Source organism: Cupressus sempervirens, chromosome 5 (assembly GCF_028749045.1).
Source record: "Cupressus sempervirens isolate cs-2001-9-10 chromosome 5, ASM2874904v1, whole genome shotgun sequence".
Taxonomy (NCBI): Eukaryota; Viridiplantae; Streptophyta; class Pinopsida; order Cupressales; family Cupressaceae; genus Cupressus; species Cupressus sempervirens.
In genome coordinates, this window is record NC_143122.1 from 279,985,075 (window position 1) to 280,011,161 (window position 26,087).

Here is a 26,087-nt window from a genome sequence, read left to right on the forward strand (position 1 = left end):
ATTATTATTAAATCATTAAATGGTTTATTATAATGTTATAATTTCACTTAAGTTGAGGTTTGAGTCATCATTGGAAGGGGTCATTTATTTAATTAATTATAGGTCTAAGCCAAGTATTAAATGTTATAAAGTGATGTCGTGTTGGAGAAGCTTCGCAAGTGAAGTTACATTTTGGAAACAAAAAGCCATTTAGAGATTATAAATATGAGCTCACTGTGAAGGAAAAAGCATCCAATAATTTGATTATCTTATTTTGCTTTGTTGTCTTTGTGAATTTTCCTGAAGTTCTGATTTTCTATGCACTTGCTAAAGTATAAGAGTTTGGGATCTACAACAGAAGTATTGTAGATTCAATTCTGAGAATTATTCTGAGATTGCTTGGCAAATTGTGCTGAGCATTTGGGCAACAATTATTCCTGCAATTGGATGCTTACGAGTCCGATAATTAATCCATAGCTAGGAAGCATCATTACTAGTGTTTGGCATTGCATTTTGCGGATCTGAATTTCCCTACAGGCGATTTTTTTGAAGGCTGCGATCATATATAGCATTTACTTCCACAAACCCTGCATTTCTAGTTGGGTATGAGAATTTCAGCTGCGGAGTTAGTGTTACATGTTTTATTGCTGCAATATACCAACACCAAATACATACATGGGTTCTTTAAATTGTTGCTTCTCTATAAGTGTATGATTGTAATAATTGCATACAACATAATTGTAAATTGAAAATTTATGTTAGCATTCATGGTAGTTTGAATTTTATATCATTTGTAATTTCTTTACATTCTGAAAATTTCAAAAAGCATATCTACTCAAAACCAAAAGAAATTGCAAAAACATTCGAGAAAACAAAATATCTATTCAGCATAGTCTTGGGTGAGCCAGTAGGGTTATTACAGTGGTATCAAAACAATTTCTTGCTAGCCTATGGGAATTGGGCTCATAATTATTTGATTAGTGATTTGTTCAGGTGTTGATAGCATTTGTTTGGTTTGGCATTTAATAGTTATGGATAGTGACTGGAGATTCATTCCGAGTTGACATCATACCCGTAGAGGGCGCACTTCACCACCTAGGGATGAAGAAACTATGATACAGTTTGGTATTCTGAAATAGTTGAATGTGTTGGTAAATGAATTGAATCAAAATCACAAACAGATGACCTAACTGATTTCAAATCCGAGATTTGAGCAAAGCATGATATCACTATTTCGAAGAGTGAAATGTGATGCTACAGTGGTGGCTACAAATGTGTACAACATTTCTTATGAGACATTGCATGAGTTGGACACGGTGGATGTGGAGTATGATGGGAATTCATGTCAGGTTGAGTCAAATGATAGAGTTGTTGACATGAGCCCCCAGGATTGTGTGTTTGATGGTGATGCACTAATAGTGGAGGTAGGAGCATGCGAGGATACTGTCATATCAGTTGCCACTTCTCTGTCAGTTGAGACATCTACCAAGTTTAGTGGTATGCTTGCGGTTGTAGATGTGTGCTCTAATGATAGTACACATGTTATTGATGATGAGGTAAGTGATGAAGAGACAGAGTTATGTTATACTACGGATCAACATAGTGTTGATGTTCACTTCATGGACAATCCTATGTTCGACATGGATGCAACATTGTCTTATCACAATCCGTTGTTTGAGGTTGATGTTGATCACTCACTTGAGTAAAGTTGGGCTCAGTTTTCACCATCTGCAAACACGTATCAGTTTCCTATAGCCACAGTTGTTGATGTTCCTATAGCCACAAATTTTGATGAGGATGTAGTTACCTCCACTACAGTTACAGGTATTGTTGGGATGAGTGTATTTGACATCGGCAAAGAACCCCTTGTTGCACCAGGTTCTCCTATAGCTACATCTTTAGTGGGGGACGATGATCAGGATTCCAATCCACTATATATTATGTGGGTGGTGACCGGGAAAAAGAGTATCTTGAGATTTCCTATGGAGTTGTCTTATGGGACATCCAAACTTCTACATCATCAGCATAGGTTCTAAGTGCTATACTACATGTTATGTTGTTGATCCTGATGATGTTAGTGGTATGCAGTTGGTTCAATGTTGATAGGGGTGTCACGTACTTCTTCATTTGGGATCCAGGTAGAGGTTGGAGTTCACTATGTTGCGCGATTGCTTGAGAACAAACAATCTTGTAGAGGGAGGACTGTAATGTCCCCATTTTTGTCAACATTGGAGTTTGAGAGATTAGCCTATTATTGTGATCCTTGTAGGCTAATTATTGTGAATAGAGGGTCTTCCGAGGCAGTGGCTTGGCTTGGGACAATCTTGTCTTCTTCACAATTCAGTAAGTTACAGGTTGGTCTTTGTTTTGCTCAGATTGGACCTTGTTTGGGCCTAGTTTTGTGTTACTTACTATTTGTGGTAAGTCGAATGTTCATTGAGATGGACCCTTTCTATTTTTGGAAAATACACATGAAGAAATAAGTGTGGCTCCTCTTTCAAACGGCATATTTAGATGATGAGTATTTTGGAAGTTATTATATTTTTAGCATCCAAAGTTTTGTTAAATCATTAAATGGCTTATTAGCAAGTTATAATTTCACTTAAGTTGAGGGTTGAGTCATCATTTGAAGGGACCAATTATTTAATTATTTATACACCTAAGTCAAGTATTAAATGTTATAAAGTGATGTCGTGTTGGAGAAGCTTCGCAAGTGAAGTTACATTTTGGAAACAAAAGACCATTTGGAGATTATAAATATGAGCTCATTGTGAAGGAAAAAGCATCTGATTATTTGATTATCAGTTTTGCTTTGTTGTCTTTGTGACAATCTGCATTCATGGTTTTCTATGCCCTTACTGAAGTATTTTGGTGATCTTTCCTGGAGACTGATTCTCCTTGATTCATCTGTGCAGTTGCAGCTGAGGTACTGCAATTGTTACTTTTCTATTGTCGCATACTGTTTATGAGAACTTGGAGTTCATTATAAGGGTTTAATTATGAGAATTATTAATGACTTCCCGTAGCTGTGATCATTGTGGTGGAAGCATACATTGTGATTGATCTACTGTGGTTGAAGTATAGGAAATTGGTTATTACTTGTCCTCTGTGTAATTGGTGATTGAAAAGTTATTCTATGCAAAGGAGAATTATTTGATCTGGAGAATACAATGACTGCAATTTACATTACACAGCCCTGTGTTTTGCATTAGGAAATAATTGAGCAATTGGAAAGGCTACAGAAGTCGCCTATAGCAGTGTTTGGGGCTTCCCTTCATACCTGCAACCATCTACTGTAAGTCTGCATTCAGATTTGGAGGCCCTAAGTGCTTAACAGAGGACATGCGACTGTGAATTGAGGACCTGCAATTACCCTGGGAAGCTTGTGTTTGGACTTAGGGAGGTCTGCAATTTATTTCTGGACCTGTGCTTCTTGGTCCTGCATCCATTGTTTGATAGTCCATATCGTTCCTAGAGTGCAAACGCTTAATCACAGGAGGTTGTGATCAGACTGGAGAGCTCTAACGTGACTGCTAATACAATCACCAGCAGTCGAGGTATGCATTGTTAGGAAGGATTGTAACTATCAAGCAAATTGTTACATATTTCCTATCCAGTTATTTCAGAATTGGTGTGAGCTATTATTGCATTTTCCAGAATTTAATTTCAATTCAGAATTCTCACGTCATGTTTATTGCAAAGAACTTTCGAAATAAATACAAAACCACCAATAACATATGTGATCTATCGAAGTTTTCTTACCAAGTGTTTCACAAATTGTCAAACAACTGATTGGTGGAAGATTTCAGTGTTGGTCTAGCCCATAACCAGTTGGGGTTATTACAACAGATTTTGTCAGTTGCTGTGTGACCAAAGTCAACGACAAAAACCCATAGACTAGGCAATTTGGATGACAAAACCAATCGCAGGTATTGTGTAAGCTTATGTCCGAAATTACCATAAAATCAACTAAAGGTATTTTGTAGAGTTGGCTATGAAGTAGTCATTTCACATTAACCCAAATCTATGATGTGGGTTAAAGTTGTGCCAATAAATTCTCATGCAAGAAGTGTTTTGGATCGTGTAGGTCATGGTGATTGTCATCGACACCAGCAGCACTCATTACATAGTGTTGGATTGAGTTTATGCTCGCGTGGCGTTCAGTGAAGGTTCATAGGTGAAGATTGCAAAGATGGTAAAGAGCACTCAAGATCGTCACGTGTGCCTTTCAAAGTTCGTTGCTCATTTGAAGAGGATATGGAAGTCTGAAACTACTCCAGCAGTGAACCTGACTGTATTATTGTCTGGAACAGTGAATAAAAACTCTAGAAACATTCATAGTACTAAACCAAGGCCTATCATAATAGAAAATTGAAAGAGCTCTTCAGGTAACATAACTCAGTCCACATAGATCATGAACAAATCAGTTTTCAGCAAGCATACAAGTTTTCTTTAAAGTCTAAAGTTAAACCATAATAGGGTCTTACATATGGTGTTCATCATTCAAACTGTCGTGTCCCCAATTTCTGCCCTTCCTTAGTGACAACATTTCTAGCAGGTTTGGTCTATTCTTTGGTTCCCATAGGCCAGCAGAGTGTAGAGGGAACCAACCCAGGGACTTTGAGAGTCATGCATGAGCTTCCCAAGTAGTTTGGAACAGTAGACAACAGTTTCCTACAATTTAGGAGGGATTCCTAATTTGTAGGGATTGACTAGGAGTTGTCTAGGAGGCATTTAGAGACCTCGGCGAATGTTTTGGAGACTTAAAGTGCATCTCCTAATTTTTAGGAGGCATTCCTATTTTTTAGGAGGAACTCCCAGTTCAGTGACAGTTCTCTCAGAGGTGCACACAGCAGGGGAGTCATTGGGACTCAATTTTGGTTGATTGGGGCTGTCTCCTACTTTTTAGGAGCATCCCTAGATTTTAGGGATGGACTACCAGTTGACACATCTTGTCCGGCATCAGTCATAGACAGGTGACAAGGTCAGATTCATGTTTGATTGGTCATTTTGGGCCTTTTGGGACCATTTGGGAAATATTTTAATATATTTAAATATTTCCTAAGTTGGTGATTAAATAAATTAAAACAAGGTTAATAATATAACCATTTTGGAGTAATAAGGGGATTTTGGCTTCAGTTGATCAGGTACACCTATGTGATATAGCTCATTGAAAAGGTCTTAAATTATTATACATGATTTTTGCTATCTGTAGACTTTTTAATGCCTTCAACTATGGAATTTTAATAAAGTAATTTTTTCCTATAGCATGGACGACTTTAATTGGGAAAATGTTATTTTATTATATTTTATTTAAAGGGAAAAGTGTAATTTCCCTTTAGGGTTTGATTTACAGTTGGAAGGGGATATAAGGAGATGGAGACCTAATTTCTTATTATCTTTTGCATATTGAAAAACTTGTTTTTGTGAATTGGCTCTGAGAGAGCAATTCTTCATCTGGGACGCAAACCCCAGGTTCTGGACTGGCTGGGAAGTAGCCCTCAGTAGCTATTGGCATTGGATTCTTCAGACAGTGTGCGTTGCTATCAGGGATAGAGTACACCATTCTTTATTGTGGATTCAGGTTGCAAGTTTATGGTTTCAGCGTTACAGATTGATTCTTTCAGCTGGGACGTGATTCCTTGCAGTCTTACGCCTGCCATTTGCAGCAGTTTGGCATCATTGTTGGATGTAAGCTCCTTGGAATTGAATTGGATTTATTATTTGGCTTTATAAATCAGAAATCTGCCTGGTACGATTTATAGCAATTCTGATTTGGCTCTATGTTCTTATTTATTTTCAGTCTCCTCTCATGTTTATTGTTCATTATTCATTACTATTGTGAAAACTATCAAAAAACACAAAACAAAAACAAAACCTTCTGCAACTTCTGTCTATTCTCAAAGACCATCAAAGAAATCACAGGAAAATATAGTTTATTAATTTAAAAACTACAGCAGATCAGCAAGGGCATCTATCAGGGATCTTTCACAAACTCATGACATCCTTGTTCATCCTTTCCTACATTTGTTGTCTTTCACTAGTTGTCAACTTTCGAGAATAAGACTAGGACCTCTGGCAAGGCTTGTGGATTCTAGGGTGTTGCTTGTAATGACAAGCTTCACAATACGGTTTTCGTTGACTTTTTGGATGCCTTGGGTAGATTCCTATGGGTCTAGTTACATTGCATCATCATGCATGTCAAGGATATCCTTTTAGGTGATCTGCTACTTTCCTCCTACTTCCTCCCCTATGCTATCCACAATGCCCATGACAGGAACCCATTCTCTAACCTTTATGGTAGCATCATCTAGTTTTCTATAGCTAGTGAAGTTTTTCACAAGGACTTTAAGCCAGTTGTCGAATGACACAGACTCACCTTCACTCCAGCGCAACAGACTCTATATCTAAGGACTTGACTCCTACCCACATGAGGCTCCATAGATCTTCCAAGGATGTTGATGGTCCCTTGACCAAATAGGGTAGACATCTTTCACAACTTAGTTAGTCCTTGGACCTTGTGGTTCTTAATAGGTTATCTTGCTTCCCTAGATTACATTTATACACATACAGACCTCATGGTGATGGTGCTAGTATGGTGGATTATGCTTTATCCGGACAATCTTTCATCCCCTTCATTAGCCACTTCCCCATTTCCCCCCTCTTTGGTCAACAATGCTTTGGACAAGAGATGAGATTCCTTTTTTATAATAATCCTTAATAATTCTGCCTTGCTTTGAATCAGTATTGGTAGTTTACCATTTTCTCAAACATTTGTCATGTTAACTCCATCTTCTGAATTTTTGGGTACTTATCTGAATTTTTTTATTTGATTTTCAAATATTTGGGTTAGAGTTTTCATGTTTTGGTTTCACATTTGTTTTTACCATGATATGTAGATGCAAAGATAACACTGTGACATACAAACAACACAATAGATGACTGAAAATGAAGTAAGCAACAAGCATACAACTCCAAAATTAAAATGTAGAACCACGTAATATTTTAGAATGTAACCGAATGAACAGATGTGATCACTGTATTGGAACAATGATGGCTGACTACAAAAGGTATGATCTGACTTATGCTTTCAGACTTGAATATGCATACAGGAATGATCATTATGGCTCCAAGTCTTTAACGTTTAAACAATGCTTCCTTGACATGCATTGTTGCTCTCCCTTTCTAGCCGCCTTGGAAGGGGTGAAGTCCTGGTCTGATATAAACTTCTAGCTGCTAAAATGACGTATGAAGACAAACCCTTGCAAAAGTAGATCCCAAAACTCCTCAAACGCAAATTGGCGATGCCCTAGATTGAGGCAGCTGTGCAAATGATAATATGACCTTACAATGTTAGTTTTGGAGGATTGCTGCAAATGTACTAAGTGCTGCCATAAGTTTGGTATGTATGTTCCAAATAGCAGCGACCTCTTATTTATAATGAGAAAAGGAAAAGAAGAGACATGTCCCATGAGGTACATGTAATAAACATTTAATCATTGTTATATATATATATATATATATATATATATATAAACTTATATATATAAATTATATCTCATATATAATTATATATAGGTTTATCTAACAAAAGCTACCAAACATCAACACTCCCTCTTAGCTAGGGAGGATAAACACAAGTATTACCTCAACGTAATATCAAGTTAGCAAGATTAAGGATACCTTTGATCGGAAGATATCTATCATTGTGATATCACATTTGATATCAAGAGTATTGGTCTCCCAGAATATCAACATATGATATTCACCAAATACTCAATAGGGTTTGATATCACATCTGATATCATGAGTATTGGTCTCCCAAAATACATGATATTCACCAATTACTCAAAAGTGTTTGATATCACATCTAATATCATGATCCGAAAATATCAATAATATTCACCAAGTACTTTGTGAGTAATGGCCTTCTAGAACATCAAGACACGTGATATTCACCAAGTACTCTGTATCATGGCCTTCTAGAAAATCAATATGCATAACATTGACTGTGTACTCAAAAAAATGTTTTAAGGTATGTGCACACACATTCTCATAATGCTTACCATATAAACATCCACCATGCAAAGTATAATCTATTATGATCTGCATAGACATCATAAGATATCCATCATAATAGAAAATTAAGTTATTGTAAGATCGTCACCTTTCAATAACTTCTTAGTGACATAAACTCCATATTCAACCAACTCTATATATATTTCTCCTACAAATAATCCTTGATCGAGTCCACATCACAACAAAGTTGAACAACTACTAGAAGAGTCTACTTATTCGGAGGGTCGCTAGTAGAACCCATATTTCCATCAGGTTGATCTTTTGGTGTTGGTTCGACGATATTTGTGCAAGTATCTCCCTCCAGAATCCTTTCCTTCATGTTGGACTCAGGGTACCAAATAGATTTTGTCTTTGTGGTAAATGATGTCTCCAACCGCCTTGTATTTGTCATCCTCCACTTGACCATCCAACAATTGGCATTAAAAAGTATTCTTGGAGCATTCAACCAATAGATGTGCCTTCCAATCTATAGAAATATGAGATAGAGACCATATGGCATCGTTGGGTGGCATAGTGTGATCCAAGTGCAAACTCTCAATTGTTCCAACAGGCTAGCAAAATCACCAACTCTAATACCACTATAATGTTCCCAAACAAGTATACAAAAAATATGTCCTCCTATGATTGGAAACTAGTAATGTACAAGGTGGGCTCTAGAAGTGGAGTGTATGGACTGGAGGGGTAGTGTCCATACAGGTAGGAGAAGATGACCATATGGCAAAGGCAAATGCTTGTATGGGTAGAAAATGTTCATACACTTAAGGGTAGAGAAGCATACAATGGTGATATTCTAGACCATATGGATGGAAGTGAGGGTAGAAAAAACATACAGTAAGCAAGAGGATGGACTATAAACCAGAAGGATATACTATAAGGCAAAAGCATGCACTATAAAGCAAGAGGATGGATTGTAACCAGGAGGACGTACAGTAAAGGAGAAAGGGTTGTAAAGCAAAAGAACTTACAGTAAAGCAAGAAGATGGACTGTAAAGGAGGAATGGACTGTAAAGTACAAGGATGGACTGTAAACGAGGACGTACAGTAAAGTAGGAGGATGGATTGTAATTTCCAAGGGTTGTATGGAAGTATAAGTTGGTACAAACAAAAGAGTAAAAGTCGTCAAGATCCGTCCAATGTGACCATGCAATTATTTATAAACCAAAGAAACTATTACATATTTGCAAATTTGTCTCACTAAAAGAGGGGTAAACATTTTATTGAATATCAAAGAGAGCTGAACAACACAAGAAACAAAGAGAACTACATAGCTTTATCCTGGTCCACAAGCTGATCCAGCATCTGAGATAAATCAAGGGGAAGCATCCTAGGATCAAGAATGTTCCAAGCCGGCCCTTGCTCAGAGGCCCATTTAGCCAGACAATCAGCCACACCATTCCACTCACGAGGGATATGCATAAAGGACACAGAATCCAGAGAATTGCATAACTAAATGATCTGCTGAATAACCAGAGCCAAATGCCAATCCACATGCACAAGGTTCCTATTATACAATAAGTTCACAACCACTTGCGAGTCAGTCTCACAGATTATTCTTTTCCAGCCACGTAGACAACACTGTTCCACTGCAACCAAGATAGCCAGGGCTTCCATGAGGTTATTAGTATGGTAACCCTTGTATATAGAAAACAAAAACTGGATATCACCAGAACTATCATGCCCAACTCCCCCAATACCAACTGGACCAGGATTTCCCCGAGAAGAACCATCAATGTTGATTTTAAGAGTGCCCGCCTCAAGAGGAGACCAACGTCCCTAACGATTATATTTGCAAATTTGTCAGAATGCAAAAGATGTATGTTGAACATATACAAACTATATTGATTCAAGAAACAATAATATCTATAGACAACAATGGCGCTCCGATTTGCCAGATCCGAGCAAAGTAATACAAAGGACAATAGGGTGAGGAAATCCCACCAAAATCGTGATAGCCAAGAAGAGAACGCATTGCACTTTCGAAATGGCAAACAATACTGAACTCCAACAGGAGTTCACAGTATAATAAAAATTATCCAAATCGCATATCAAAAACATCCTACACGTTGGTCATAAATACCCCTTCGGGGAAAACTCCCGAGGGTTTACAAAAGAATTTTGAAACAACAAACACCTAGGGATAAGTAATAAAAATTGGTTCCCTTTATTAATTAAATTAGTCCTTGCGATATTATTTAATTTTTAGGACCATTTAATTAATTAACCTAATTAAAATATTTTATTAAAAATTGGGGACATTACAAATAACATTATTGGTGTCAAAATCTTCAAATTCATAAACTACAAGCTGAGTAGTGGAAGCCAACATAAGCATTTAGAATTCAATTTCTAGGGTTGTGGATGTTATATGGAGCCTAATCAGACTCGAAGGTTAAATTTGCCCAACTTTAATTAGTGCAATTTCCCCCTAGATTTTTCAACAAGGGTTTGGGGGCAACGCCCCTAAGATGGCATCAAGGGTCAACACCTAGTGAAACCAAAACCCAAATTTATTATTGTACAAAGGCATCGAGAGTTATTTTTCCATTCCTCGACATATTCGAACCCTAACAATAAATGTTAGAAAAAAATTAAATTTGCAAAAAAAAACAACTTGGCCACTGACTTTGACCATCTACGGGACCAAGTTTGTTGGTGGTTCCATGTTTTTCACCTTGGTCCGCCTGGGTCAAAACTAAGTGTGGTTTGATTCGAACCACCCCATGTAGGCTAGACCCACAAGCGGACCGAACCAAAACAGTGGACCACATGATGTCCCCTTCTAGCTAGAGACATCATTATAGCTGTTGATTAGCCTATCAGTGGACCCTCGTAAGCTAGTAGAGACGGATAGAGGGTCAATTCGTGCACAAGGGAGATATCTCTTTCTGATGGTTCAACTTTTGCAAAGCTCAATGCCTTCAATTTGGTATGGAAAGAGGACTCATACTCAAACTTTTTAGTTTTGCTATTTTTAGCAATTTTCGAGTCATAGATGGACCCCGACTATTTTTAGAAAATGATTTGGTCACATGGAAAAATTTTATGCCAACTCCATTTCAGACAACTACGCCAGATTCACAATATTGAGGGAGTTATTCAGTTTTCAGTGGTTATATATTTATTAAAAGGCAAAGAATTTGATATTAAGTTGTAAATTGATTTTATGTTAGATCACTTAAGTGATGGGTCTAAGTATCATGAAATGGGGCCAAATGAATGTATTAAGTGGAGGAGAAATATTAAATGATATTTCCCAAGTCTAAATCATTAAATTTATTTAGTTATTATATTTATTAATGTATTAAAGAGAGAAATCGCAGCTTTCTAAGAAGTTGATTTAGGGTTGGAAAGCTTATTTATGCTTGTCTAAGAAGAAGAAAGGCATACATTCTTATCTACAAAATTGATTATTGATGATTTTGAGCTATGAGAAGGGTTTACAGCTTTACCATTGGAGAACGTAGTTCTTCTATGTGTCTCCATTTGAGCTGGTGAAATATCTTGTGAATTTGGAATATCTAAGAGTTTAATCCAGAGACTCTGTTTGTGCTTCAACAGTATTGATTTTCAGCAGTAGGGAAGAAAGGAGACAGTATTATTATTGCAGAATAAGGAGGAATAAGTTACAATTGTTGGTTATCGTTCTAATTTGCAGCCACAAATGAGAAATTGCAGACTACAGACTTTCATTGGCACAAATCCTCAAGGCCTGTGAATTGTGCAAGAAAAAAATCAAAAAAATTATATGCGGTGCGTGTTTGCAGGTTGAGGGCTTGAAGGAGGAGGTGGCATCATTTCAGACATTGCAGAGTTGGAAGAAATCATTTTCTTCAGCAGCTGGAGTACTTCTCCAGGGTTTTTTGTATGCATTTCATAGTCACTTTTGTGCTCATTTTTCCAATAAAGGATTGTCTAGATGCTTATATGTATTTCATTTGGAAAAAATAAATAGAAGTTGCAATGGTTGATAACATTGTTTCAGAAGTCAGATTATTGCATAATTGTTCTAAAACCTTTGAAAATCAAAAAAATAATAAACTTTCAAACAACAGAAGTGTAGCAAACACCTACAGCAGTTAGGGACTGAATGGGGTTCTTACAGACTAGTTCGTACCCGGAGCTGGTCCGGCGACATCCTAGGCTTTTTGTTAATGTGCATCGAGAACTATTGAGAGTTGTTTGTGTGTTTGTGTATTAGGAGTTGATTGTGCGGTTGTGTGCCAAGATTTAGTGATACTATTGTATGCATATGAGAAAGTCTCAAAAGAAGTATTGAAGAGATATGCGATTATTGTGAATTCAATCTGTCTACAAATCATTATAATTTTCTGGGAATTACTTTTATTTGTGTCCAGTTTAGTATATTAGAAACTGAGATATCTAAAGGAAAAACAAAACAAATCATGCTTATTGATTGACTGTTGGAGACTTCAATTGCAAGCAAGAAATTTTGTACTTGTTTTGAGATCTCAATAAAGGCATCGTTGTACACCCTCAATTGGCTGGTTTGTACACCCTCAATTGGAGGGTTTTCCCAGGATAAGATTTTGTGCTCCTGTTGTTTCTGTGTTTAAGTTTCAGCTCATTGTTCTATTATACATATTCTGGTTCAAAAAATAACAGAGACACTAACCCTTACATAGATGGCTTTGCCATACTCTAATAAGCTGTTCAAATAACTGAACATTGATCCATACAAGGATAAACAACCATCAATGGGCATTGGAAAAACAGATGTCTGATGGTTTCCTCATTGTCAAATAAAAAAACAAAGCAAAAGGGGGACATGAAAACCACATTTTATTAGCCCATTCTCAATTAAGACTCTTTCTAATCACAGAAAGAAGCTCGCCTTGGGCCATATAGCAGGCTGTCATCTGAGTTTGAAGATATTCTTCAACAGATGGCCAGTAGTACTCCTTATAAAAGCAAGCCAGCAGACTGAATATACACTCATGGGACTGTTTATGACTCTTTAAGTGGTTAAGTTTTAAGGTATCTGGTTCTTTTGTGATAATATCTACTATTATGGAGTTGGAAGCAATTTTAATATGTTAATCACAAGTAGCAATTGTGATGATGTCTGATAGTGTTATTGTTTTACTTAACTGTATTTCATCAAATCTAATTTTATGTGTGGGGCAATGAAGAGTATACAGCTAAGCCCGACTGTGTGTGTGAAATTATGCTTGTATTCCTGCAATACAAACACTTCAATGAGACATTAAATTCATTGGTTAGTACATGAAATCAAAGATGATAAAAGAAAACCAATGAAAAGTGACTCATTGCTTCCTAACTGTGACAATATAATCAGATTTAATTTTTCTCTCAGAATGCAATTATGATCTAATGGAATTGACAAGCACAAAATGGAAGATTCAACTATTCAAACACACCTAATTATGAAATGAATTTGATGTTCTAGGATGAGGATGAGCTAAATGATGTTAACGATCCTAAGATTGATGCAAAGATGATAGATTCAAGATAAGATGATGATCTAAATGTTGTAAAATCTGATGCAAATAGAACGCAATTCTGATCTAAACAATTAAATTTGACATAAGCATGACTGATCTAGAGACAATTGAGCTGAGATCGTCAACAGAAACCTATGAATGCAAGTCTAAAACTCAAATTGGCAACGATCCCTATATGAATAATCCAGATGAATAATGCCTTGATCAGGTGTTTGATTATAGATTTCAAATTGGAGGGAAATGTTTGAATTCAAATTGGATGGTTGAGATGTGTTCAGAATGGATGGTTATGATTGAGACATTGAGTGATCTTTGTACTCGAAGCTCATTGGTTGAATCCAAGTTATTTGTCCTTTTATGTGTGACATGGAATATGTTACATCCCAATTTTTGACCTAGTTTGAAATATAGCCATGGAGGTTCGCATGAAGTCAGTTGACAGTTTAATTTGATATAATCTAGCGAAATGATAAGTTGGTCGTTATGATTTCAAGTGTAGATGACATGTTAGTTGATCGTTAATCGCCAATCCATGAAATTAGGATGAAAGGTTAACTGTTATGATTATTTATGATTATATAATTTGTAATTTAAATTACAGAGAAAATTCTTGCAAGTAGCATGCCGAAGGGGTGGAAGCATTGTCAGAAAAGAATTAGGCAAAGCATCACCATCACTGGGTAGACGAGTAAAGGACCTAGCCAGAATACATCTACGGGACTTGCATGAGTTATTTAATAATTTAATTAAAATAATTGGTATAAATATTAAACGTATATTAAAGGATTTTAAATTATCTTTTGTTGTAGTATTTTTAATAATTGTTTATAAAAGATCATTTAAATATAATAATGATTTGGCACCATTATAATTTAATAAGTAATGTTGCTTATACATATAAGATTTTAATAACGTTCGAATTATAATAACATTTCAATTATTATAATTCTTGAATTATAACTTTCTAACTCTATTCCTTCCGATTAAATATTCTTTTCTTTTTAATGATAGCACTTGGCATGGAGATTGATTTAATTGTTGACAATTTGAATTGTATATTTATTTTTCAACTTTATTTCTTTTAAAAATTTGATTTGATTTGATAGGCTTTCGGATGATTTCTTGTAACTGCTGGAAGTCGATTAGCCAAGATCATCTTTATATTAGAAGCTTTCCGAGTGCTCAGACTCATTCTTTTCATCATTTTTATTCAGACGGATTGGGGACTCACGGCTTCCAACATAAGAAGGAAACTGCAAACTTAGTTTTAGATAATGATCTCATTCTTTTCCTACTGCACTTGCATCTCCCTATCCACAGCCAAGCAAGGATCAAGTCTCTCTACCTGCTGTAAGAGAGTTCAAGGCCAGTCTTTTATTTTACAGCCACCCAATTTCATCTACCGTGGGTCTCTAAGCAAGAGAGGCAGGATTATCAGACATAAACACTTCTCAGGCATTAGTGGCAAAAAGTCACGTAAGAGTCTACCTTTAAAACTTGTGTTACTTTCCATTGCTATTATGAATTCTGAGTCGGCCATAAGACCCGAGCTGTATGTAAGTTCTTTGTTTTTACTCTGCAAAGTGTGTCGTTCTTCCTGTGTGATATAAGACATCAATCTATGCTTGATGCATATCGTATTCCATTTAAAAGTTTGCCACTTCCTTAGTTGCGATATAATACAATGATAAAAGCCAATCATAATCTCTTCAAGTTTATTGTGTTCTTTAAAAAAATCTGTTGTGACCTTTGCAAGCAATTGTTTTACCTTGTGATAGTCTGTCAATAACTAATGCTCAAGTCTGTCAAATATCTTGTAGAACATTCAATTTCCCTTGGTGTTATTCTGATTTATACATAAGTCTAGTGTTTCCTTTATTCAAATACACATCCAAATATGAGATTTCTCTTATTCACGTAAGATCAATGGCCAGAATGTTATTATTTCTTATGGTAATCAAATGCATTTTGATATATTACAAAGAATGGGTAATGAGATACTGAAAAATAGTACACCAAGGATTTCACCCGGCATAAATGCCAGTATAGGGTATAGAAGGTGTAAAGTATCCATGTGAAAATAATCTGAAGGCACCAAGGAATCACTGGCTTGATGGCCTGAGAATGCTGAAGTGTAGATATAATTGCAAACATGAAGGATATTAAAATAATAATATAAACAATGGATAAGCTCATGCATGTACCACTCATGAAGTTTGTTGTGAATAATGATGTCAATTTTATGATCTTTAAAGAATATAATCACAGAATGTGAAATGATGATTGTATGTAAACTTCTTGAATAAATGATAGAGCTTTCTACTCTAAGAATTCCGGGTACCTGGGACTCACCCAACTGTGTAGCCAAAAGAGGGGTGATGAGGTGTGAGAAAGGAATCATCAATAATATGAACCAATATCAGTTAGGACATTTCATTATTTATCTTTTATCATGAATTAATAGCTCATGCAAATTCCTGTTATGGTGATCTCCTACTGCCAAGTTGTACGGTGAGTTAATTACTAGGAAGCCCAGTGGATGGAATGGTGTGCCCTGTCAATTCCGGGTAGGGAGGGCCTTTCTCATTAGAGATCATGTGGGGATATATATATTGTGGTCCGAGGTTGGGTGGTTAAGCCCCTGACAATGTTTCACCTCTCTCAAGACGTCGGATATGCGACAAACAAAGATAAGTCATGCATTCTATTGTTTATCGGAAATAGGTAATATCATTTTTGTTTATGAGAAAGTAAAGATTAAATTGAAGTATCTCATTGTTATCATCATTTTTACTTTCATATAAATATTGAATATAAGAATTTATCTAATCTTGAGAAATTGTCATAGATAAGCAATCAGAAGGAAAAGAAATCCGAAGCCCTAATTGTTTGTGTGACAGCTGGAGCCTTAACTGATTCAATGGTATTGGAAGCCCTAATTGAATCCGTGGTATTGAAAGCCCTAGTTGAATCCGTGGTTGCGGAAGACCTAAATTGAATCCGTGGTCGCAGAAGCCCTAAGTGGTAAGCGGTATCAAATTCCCTAGATAAACCGATGGTAATTGATGCCCTAATTGGTAAGATGATATACGATGCCGTAATTTAAGTTAAAGTGGTATTCATCAAATGATTTTTGAGATAGCAGTCGATTTGAGAAATTGTTATAGTGTATTTGTGGACTAACCTCGGTGATTGTAGAAGCATACTTAGATGATTTTCAGTCTCAGTTTTCCGAGGTATGTGATTTCAATTTTTGAAGTAATTTCATTAAAAGGTATTTCAAGTATTTAGTTATGAAATTTTTGTTTAACTGACTTTAACAGTAAATCTTCTTCACATGAACATGAATGATGTAACTGCCTTCTTATGAAATCGAAGTTAACTGTATTCAATGCTTATGTTAGATGTTAATTTAGACCCGAGTAATCCGGTTGTTACAAAATATAGGATAATTATTTAATTCACTTTAATTAATTTCCCTAGCTAGTAGGTTTTTATCTCTTGATAGAATTAATCAATTAATGTTCTTTGCTTCTCAATTGTTGATCCTTGGATGTTCGATAAATCATGCAATTCACATGACTTGGGTCAATTACACAACCATGCTTAAGATTGACTCATTTTGATGATTTTGCTTAGGTTTTAACAACCAATTAAGCTTTTAGAGCAATTGGTTCAAACTACACAAATTTTAGGCAATTACACCAACCTTAAGGGTCTTGGAATTGCAAAAATCGAGATTTCTAGATCAAGAATTTGCAAATCTTTAAAATGATTTTTGAAATTTTAGTAGGACCGTTTGGTTCATTTGGAAGATGAATAGAAAGATCATTTTTCCTTCAGAACAGAAGATGGAAGGTAAAATCTCACAAGCTTAGAAATGACTCATCCTACGAAGTTCACGTATAAATCTGTAGATTTTGGGCATTTTCATGGTGAAAAAAACCTCTCCCATCTCACATTTCTTGCAGAAGATCATGCTTGGCTCGCTCAAGTAAAGAAATCTGAGTTGCTGAAATAAGTAAAACCTTTCCACAATATTGCAGGCATACATTCACCCAACATTTTCAGCTCCGTCTGAAAGGAACATTGACATAGATCTTTCTGAAAAAGGATCAATAAAAAGATGGCTGAAAATGATTTCAGTAGAGCAATCTTGAATACCAAATTCTTGCATTGAGATCGGTTTAAGCTGCTCTGAATCAGATTTTGAATTTTAGTACAGTAAATCACTTAAAATTTTCTATAGGTTTTTGTCGTGGCGTGAGGATTTTATGGTACCGTTTGAGAGATTTATAATACTTCAACTAACAAAGAAGATTGATTGTGAGATGAATCTCGTCATTGTGGTTTACTATGATCTTTCCATGCTATATTTTTATTTTGCCATTTTGGTACACAGCTCATAAATCTGAAGCACATGGCTTTCTTTCTTTCTTTATCATTTTCATTCGCAATTGCTCATTTTTGTTAGCAGTCGCTTTGCTAACACAATCGAACACAAACAATCATAAAACATGGTGTGAGAGGATTTCTAAACAGAACAATGAAAGGATAAGGACTGAAGAGATCATTCACAGAGTACTTATCTCCCCTTCTATGGGCAGAAATATGGACGACAGCAATGCCACCAGGCTTGAGAGTCCGCTCGATCTCATAGATCGACACAAAAAATTAATAAAATGTGATTTTTTACACTCAAAAAAGTGTAACCAGGTTTTGATTTTCAATTCCAAGTATTTTGAGGAAGTGTCGAAACCTGATTTTGAGGCAAAATTAGAATTCCGAAATTCTAATTCCATTTTGCTATTTTGACACAAACGCCAAATTTTCCAAATCCAGTTTTTGCAAAAGCCAATTCCAGTCTAATTCCATGAACCAAACTGACCCTTTGTGTAAATCGAAATTCTCAATAATATATTTACTCATTTGTGTTTCCAAAAGAGAATGTGACAAGAAATGCAAAATATCTATTGAATCTGTAGTCCAATCATAATCAAAACAATGATATATTCATAAGTTGAAATATTTACACAACTTTGTGCATCAAGAAACACGTCATAATTTTTTTCTTGTGAAAAGTAACTAAATCAATTCATTCAGTTTATATGTGCAGTTAACTAGAGGAACAAAACTACATACCGCCAGAGAATTCATAACGTTATGAGCTCCTGGTAATTTTAAGCTTACTTTTGCCATGGGCATTCCTGCATATAACTACAAACAATATAATTAACACTGGAAATCATCAAAGATCTAGGTAAACTTTCAGTCAAGTATAAAATGAAAACATGATTTGTTAGTATGTGTATACAATTACGAAGTTATATATTAAACTTCTAACAGAATTCTAAAGCTTGAATGGTGAGATAAAGTATTCCATGCATTCAACAGTCAATTTTTGGACTGAATTTGATGATATCTGATATACAGATATGATGTTTAGAAGAAACACTAATTGTACAGAAAAGAAAACCAGACTGCCATGTGACAAGGAAAATCCATGTCAGTAGTTACTAGGAAAGCTCCATTGTTATATTTGGGGGAAAAAACAAACTAGATTATCTTCCAAACCTGAATATCCTGCAAAAATACCTTGGAAGTGCCCATGACAACTACTAGAATATCTTTTTGACACATTTTTGGAGACTTGCATGTAATGTTCCCTTTTTGAAATAGGATTTAATATTAAATAAAAATAATAAAATCAAAATAGAGGTTCATACACAATGTGTTGGTTAAGTCGTGGTGGTGGTGTTGTGAACACCAAGGTTCAAACTGTAATGTCCCCTTTTTGAGATTGCCCTAGAATCACAAATTCCATTAAAATGAGAATTATAAGATGGTTAGAGATATAACTTCATCACTTAAAATGTCTTTTGACAAAGTAACACTGACTCAAGTCCTGCAATCACCAAATATAGAACAAATATATAAAAGTGACTATATTGTTATTGTAAATATAATCTGCCTATATGGTTATGTATTCTTGCAATAATTCTTCCATATAGACTATCCTTCACAAATAGTGCCTTTGTAGGATGTAGCTCATGCCCATTCCACTACAAGCCTTATTCCCTTGCCTTTGTATGTTGCAGCTCATGCCCATTCCACCATAGGCCTCATTCCTTTTCCTTTGTATGCATGGGCTCACTAAAATGCAACAAGAGACTCTTCGGAGGGGTATTGTATGCTACGTACGGGGTGAAGTGCTCATACGATGATGAATGGGGAGCATAATTGGCAGAATCCTATTCATTTGATCATTCCACAGCAGGAATCTTTCCTTTGTATGATGTAGCATGGCCCATTCCACCACAGGACTTATCCTTGCCTTAGTATGATGTAGCATGTTTCATTCCACCAAAGGAATTACCTGTCTTGCGAGTTATTATTACTACTTTCCGTTATTGCCTTTGAAAATAATATATTATACTCCCCGCTGTTCTCCCTCTTAGATTTTTTCTTCAAATGAAACATTCTCCACCTTAAGATCTCCTTTGGGTGTACGAAGTCATACTTTAATTTGTTAATGGCCTTATGAAAGGGTCACACCCTTTGGTTATGAAAAGATACATCTATTTGAAACAACTATTGCCCCTTTCACTCCTTATTCAATAATCAAATTTGTCTTTACTTATTTTCAATTCGGCACATATCCGTATATCCTATTTTTATTTTATTCTTCCTTCTCAAGTCTTATTTCAGATCCCTCCTTATATTTTTTCTGTAAATTTGCATTAGACCTCCTCTACTCTTTTTTCCCCACATTTTGTTTGATACTTTTTCTCCTTTATATATTCCCATGTGAGGGAGAGATCACACCTCTTTGCCATGTATTCCATTTACCAAGAGTTATGACCATTTATAGTTGATCCTCTTTCAAAGGGTCACAACCCTTCCCAATCATAAACCTTTTGAAGAGTCACAACCCTTCACCTTTTGAAAGTCTCTTCCCTAATTTCTTCCCTTTCCTTTCCCTTAATACCTCCTTAATTCTTATGCTCCACTCTTTCTTTCCTCATTCACTCTTTTCTCAAATGGCATTCTCAGCTCTCCCTTTGTACCTCTCATTTGAGGGAGACAAGACTTTTCCATTCATGCCATTGACCTTTTGTTTAACTTAACTAATATTTGATTATTTTTAATATTATTCTTTTGTATTTTTAATTTAATTATTATTGTTTATTTTTTAAACTTATTACAAAAGGGGATATGACATAAATCCCCTTGGGCCATTATGATTGTGATTTTGTGCTTTCGTTGATTCAATGAATTTGCAGGTTTGAGCCTTGACATTGATAATTTGTGATAAAGTCCCCAATTTGTGACCTTAATAGTTCATTGCTCCAGGTCAAAAGTATTTTATGTGGTGCCTCAGTTCACAATTCAATGAAGATAACTATAGTGCACCATAAAGAAACAAGAAGTTTGCACAATACTTCAACTACAACCACTGAACTAAATCTCAAGTCAAATGCAAACCATTAAGATAAATATTAAAATACAAAATATAAGCTTTGCTCAAGTCTTCTCATGATAAGTGTCTTGTATAACACAAAAAATCAAAGTTTGTCAATGAGTCAATTCATCTATTTCGCTCTTATGATAGGGAAAAAAGTTTAATCATATCTCTACTAAAATATGTTATGAAAGCGCCAATATATTAAATAACTATTTCTTCATACAATTAACTTCACATTACATTACACTTTGGCACTATTAAGTCTTTGGCAGTCACCACTATGATGTACCCATTTTTTGGCTCTCTTGTTGTACAACTAGTGTTGGCCTCCAAGATGGTGCCACCATGGTCAAGGACAAATTTCCCTAGACCCCACTAGGGGCTCTATCCTCAACCCCCACAAGGAGGGTTGCTCCTTGACCTTGTTGGAGGCTCTACCCCTAGATCCCCACAAGGAGTAGTACCCCTTGATCCTATTGTGGGATCTACCCAAAATCCCCACAAGAGGCACTGCCCCTTGACCCCAAGCCTTCACCCACTAATGTTATTGTTAAAGAAAAGACTAACATGTTTTTATTGTTTATTAGTTCAAACTGTACATAGTATGCCAAAATTTCATTTACATTTCTTGTACTTATTCACTACGCATTTTTTATAATTAAATTTTCATGTAATAGATGTATTTGTGCTCCCCCACTTCTCCCCTCGCCCCAACCACCCCCCCCCCCCCCCGCCACAATGATTATCCCCTGACCATCCCCAAACTTAGGCCCTTGGGCCTAGAAACTTGTCCCCTTGTCAGGAAAATTTGTGGAACTATGATATAATTCAAACTATTAGCAAGAAAGAAAAGATAGATTTATTGCAATAACTCGTCCAGCAATAAATTAAGGAACTTAAAAGGGTTCTAGAACGAAGTAGATATCAAGGAGATGTAGCAAATGTCTAAATTTATTTGTATTGTAGCCATTCAATTTTAAGAATGAAGTAGATACCGGGGAGGTAGCAAATGTCTAAATTTATGTGTATTGTACCCATTCAATTTTAAGAATGAAGCAGATACCGAGGAGGTTTAGAGAATGTTTGAAATTATATATATTGTAGCCTTTCAAACACGAACATGTCTTCTCTTAGGTGCACATCTTCAAGCCTTAAAAACCTACATCCTTAAAATCATGATATAATATGGCTAAATTAGGAACCCTTGTTTTTAGTGCTTTTTGAACTCTTAAAGAAGACTTCCAATGAGTATGAGTCTTTTCCTTGAACTTTTATGCTATAATTGTAAATGTAGTTACTTGTGATAGAATTTGTAAGAAGTCAACTTGTTCCAATTTCCAAAGGATGATTTTGTCACAGTATAACTAGGTGGATGGCAAGAGTATATTTGAGAATGGCCCTTGTAATAATGTAGGTTTCTGTATTCACCCATGGAATGTTGGATTTTAGTGCTTCACAAGAATCCACATGACTAATGATCTCAAAGACCTTTATCACTTATTCGTCTTTTCATTCCAAGATATTTTCCATCACAACCAATCTCGAGCAACAATTTAAAGTCAATTTGCTTAAGACGATTTAAGAATATCCTTACTAATAGGAAAATCCTAATGATAAGAAGAATCCAACTACATACACCCTCCATCCCACCTTTGACCTAAAAGATCTGCTCTTCCCCCACACGCATCCCTCATCTTCCCCTACACTCAGCCCTTGACACCTTCAGGCCGGTTTGCTGAAGTGGAAGACTCCTGCAAAAACATGGCAATGGCTGATCCATAATTGGCATGTATATTCCTTAGGACAATTCATCAACCCAAATTCTTATTGAACACATTATTACTCACAAGTTCTATGATTAATTGAGCACCATTTCAGGCTATAAATTGTGATCTTGCTACAGCTCTATGACAGATCCCTAACACCATGGATTAATTATGACAGCTTAAAAATGAACACATTGTCCATCATCTACTTTTGTCTTAGATGTCAGTTTCTTGTAATCATCGTTTGACAACTCAGAATCAACGCATACTCAGAATCCCATAATAGGACTCAAACTTGGGATTTGGCAAAAAACTTAGCTAGGACTCAGCAAGGACTTGACAAAGAAAAAACAAGAAAAACATGGGGTTTTAAGTCTGTTTTTGGTCTTTCCTAAAAATTTGGGTCCCTGACTTGGACTTGCCAGGGACTTTACTCACGAATTTGTGGTGAGTCAACTAGACCAGCCACAGGACTTGCAAGTCTTGGCAAGTTCACTGAGTTTTCCAACTATGCTTGTAATTATCAACCACAACAAAATAAATGCTAACAATATCGTATGAAGAACATAACGTGAGATTCACCATAGATATCAAGCACTTAAATATATTAGTGAAGTAAACTAGTGATCTTACTAAATTGTATTTTTTAAGTTTAGGGGAATCCCCTTGTAAGCTCTACAGGAACATATGCTTCCTCCAATACATTGTTTTATAAGCATTGTTTCCATGTTGCTGATCAGATGTCATTCCTCTTGGATCCTTGCAAATAGCAATTGGAAGTACCTTACACTGAATCTTCCATTTATCATGAGAACAGTTCTACCTATTCTTCTATGTTTTTGTATGATTCCATGTTATGTACATCAAGAACTCTTAATGAGTTATATAACTTAATGATGACATGTTATGACATATTAGCATGTTTTGTGTGTAACAAATACTTAATTTTCCTACATCCGTACAAGTTGGCATTGGATGAAACTGTAAAAATTAAATATTACCAATAAGAATTCAGTTCTGCAAAAGCCTAAAACGATAAAACTAGAAAACTGAAACAAAACAACCTACCACTCCATAATCTGTGCCACCATTTGCATTGGGCGTAAGTGAAGTCGCACGCCAATCATTATTCTCCCCATGTCCATAAGTCATGATACGACAACCAGCGTTGAAGCGCACCCATTCAGAACTCTCACTTGTAAGCCCACATGTTGCCCACTTTTTTGGTTGTAATGGTCCTAGTATTGAACGCAATCCTGGACTACAAAGTCAAAGGCTTTTTAATGTTGCCATTCCATATTCCTAAACTTATTTTGTCGCAATCACAAGTATTAAGGTAATCCTCATTTTCATTAGCTTTAATATTTTAATAGAACTGAATATTATAAAAAGAGCCATACATGCAAAAATATTACAATGAAGACATTTTCTACATAGAAATCAGAGCAGCTTAAGAACATTTTTATGTTAGAATTCTGTGGTGATGATGTAGGTCAAAATATCGAACTTTTGAAATGCATAAACAAAGAAAGATTGTACTTTTAAGAAAATCAAGATTTTTTGCTAGCTAACAACCCCGGTCATTGAATAGTGTATTCCAGGTTCCTGGAACTGAAATGAATATCTAAACAAATAAAGATGAAGCCTATAAAGCAACAATTTGTATTAATATATTCTACAACTATTATATAATATGGGAGTAGAAGTCCAAATGCTATGAGAATTCAAGTAGACCAAACTCAGAGATTGTCTAACAATTCATTTGAGAAGCTGTTATCGCTTGCAAGCCCAATAACAATACTTGTTAAAGTTTCATGGATCACCCAAATTATGACTAAATTGTATGATTTTGGCTAACTCTCAGTCAGATGATTTGATCAACCAAAAACAATACATCGGAAGGGTGAAACTGCATAAACAGAAAACAAGCTTCTAGTCTCCAGCACAAATTCTCGACATTCACATTAATTTAGTTTCCAAACTGTCTACTGCAGTATTTTTCAAGTTGCAGCATTTGAATATTCATATAGGGTATAGTTTCATTAAATTTGATCTGAAGATAAAGAATACAGTTAATCCTATTTATGCAAACAGCATAAAATTCATTGAGTTTTCTGCCTTGTGTGGGCATTTCAACAAAATTTAGTAAAGGAATATATGTCATTTTCACTCAAACCTTTCTTATTAGAAACTAATAAGTAAAATGCCTCCATCATTACAGCATTTTCCTATATTCTCTTAGAAAATGAACACATTGTTGATAACTTGATATTTATGCTTTCCAATTTAGGCAAAGCAGAACATCTCAACTTCCATACACCTTCATCTAACACATACAATGTACAGCATTAGATACATATGGCCAGTTTATTCACCTATCACCACAAGCAACCAATATCCCACCAGGCTTGATTCGCATTATAAACCTCCTAAAAACATCCCTCACAGAAGCCTGTAGGAAAACCAAGAAAGGATTAACATAAAGACAGAACTAAAGAAGAAAACCATTTTCCTGCAAATTTAAACAAAATTCTTGCTGAATTGAAATATCTAACCTCATCTTTATAAAAGTCAACATGTTCCCATTCAACATTGGTTACTATTGCAAGAGATGGAGAAATTCCTAAAAAGCATTCCTTGTACTCATCTGCCTGTGAAATACAGTGAAAAAACAAAAGTTTACAGAATCCAAGTCCTAAAGAAAAATCAATTCATTTTGGTACCTCCTAAAACCAGTTACCAGATCAAAATAAACAGTAAGACTTGAAACATCAAAATGTACTATAATCCATGATTCCATGGGATCAATGACTATGTAAACTTTGAGGTCAGAAAGAACAGAATCCAATGCATTTTTGTTGTTTATCTATGCTCAACAATGTACATATTTCAATAAAACATGACATATTCATTATCAATGCAATACGGCTACAGTCAGTTACTAATCTACTGTTTTCTACAGGAGCACATCCCCATCCCACATCTAATTTGTTCTCCCCAAATTTTCTAGAAATTTAAAATGCTCCTAGAACAGTTCATGATGTTCCTAATACAGCAAGGGCTATTTGGATGTCACAAGAATGGTCAGGTACATTTGAGGCAATTGTTGACTGACCCAGGGATATCCAATGAAAATAAAATTTGCATTTACAACAAAAAAAGACAAAAATTATTTGTTTACAAATAAATTCGTTTTCAAAAATGTTATGGGGGTTTCACAAGGCCTCCCATGCCCCTTTATCCAACCCTAAATACCTCAAACAGAAAACATAAACCTTTATAATATTTTATTTTCACTATTGTATCTGTCAACAG

General features: G+C 35.5%; 1 protein-coding gene across 9 annotated transcripts in view; it reads right to left on the reverse strand.

Moving 5' to 3' along the window:
* LOC149555669 (uncharacterized) overlaps positions 1-26,087 on the reverse strand; it is a 247,924-nt gene that overhangs the window by 88,245 nt on the left and 133,592 nt on the right. For all 9 annotated transcript variants that reach the window (XR_016364536.1, XR_016364538.1, XR_016364535.1 and 6 more), the window contains 4 exons: positions 25,328-25,423; positions 25,148-25,224; positions 23,841-24,033; positions 18,684-18,758 (listed from right to left, as the gene is read on the reverse strand). Coding sequence is in view for 3 of the 9 variants with exons in the window: in XM_089829794.1 (XP_089685920.1) it covers positions 18,684-18,758; positions 23,841-24,033; positions 25,148-25,224; positions 25,328-25,423 (441 nt within the window). In the remaining 6 variants the exon portion in view is untranslated. The remainder of the gene's footprint in view (positions 1-18,683; positions 18,759-23,840; positions 24,034-25,147; positions 25,225-25,327; positions 25,424-26,087) is intronic.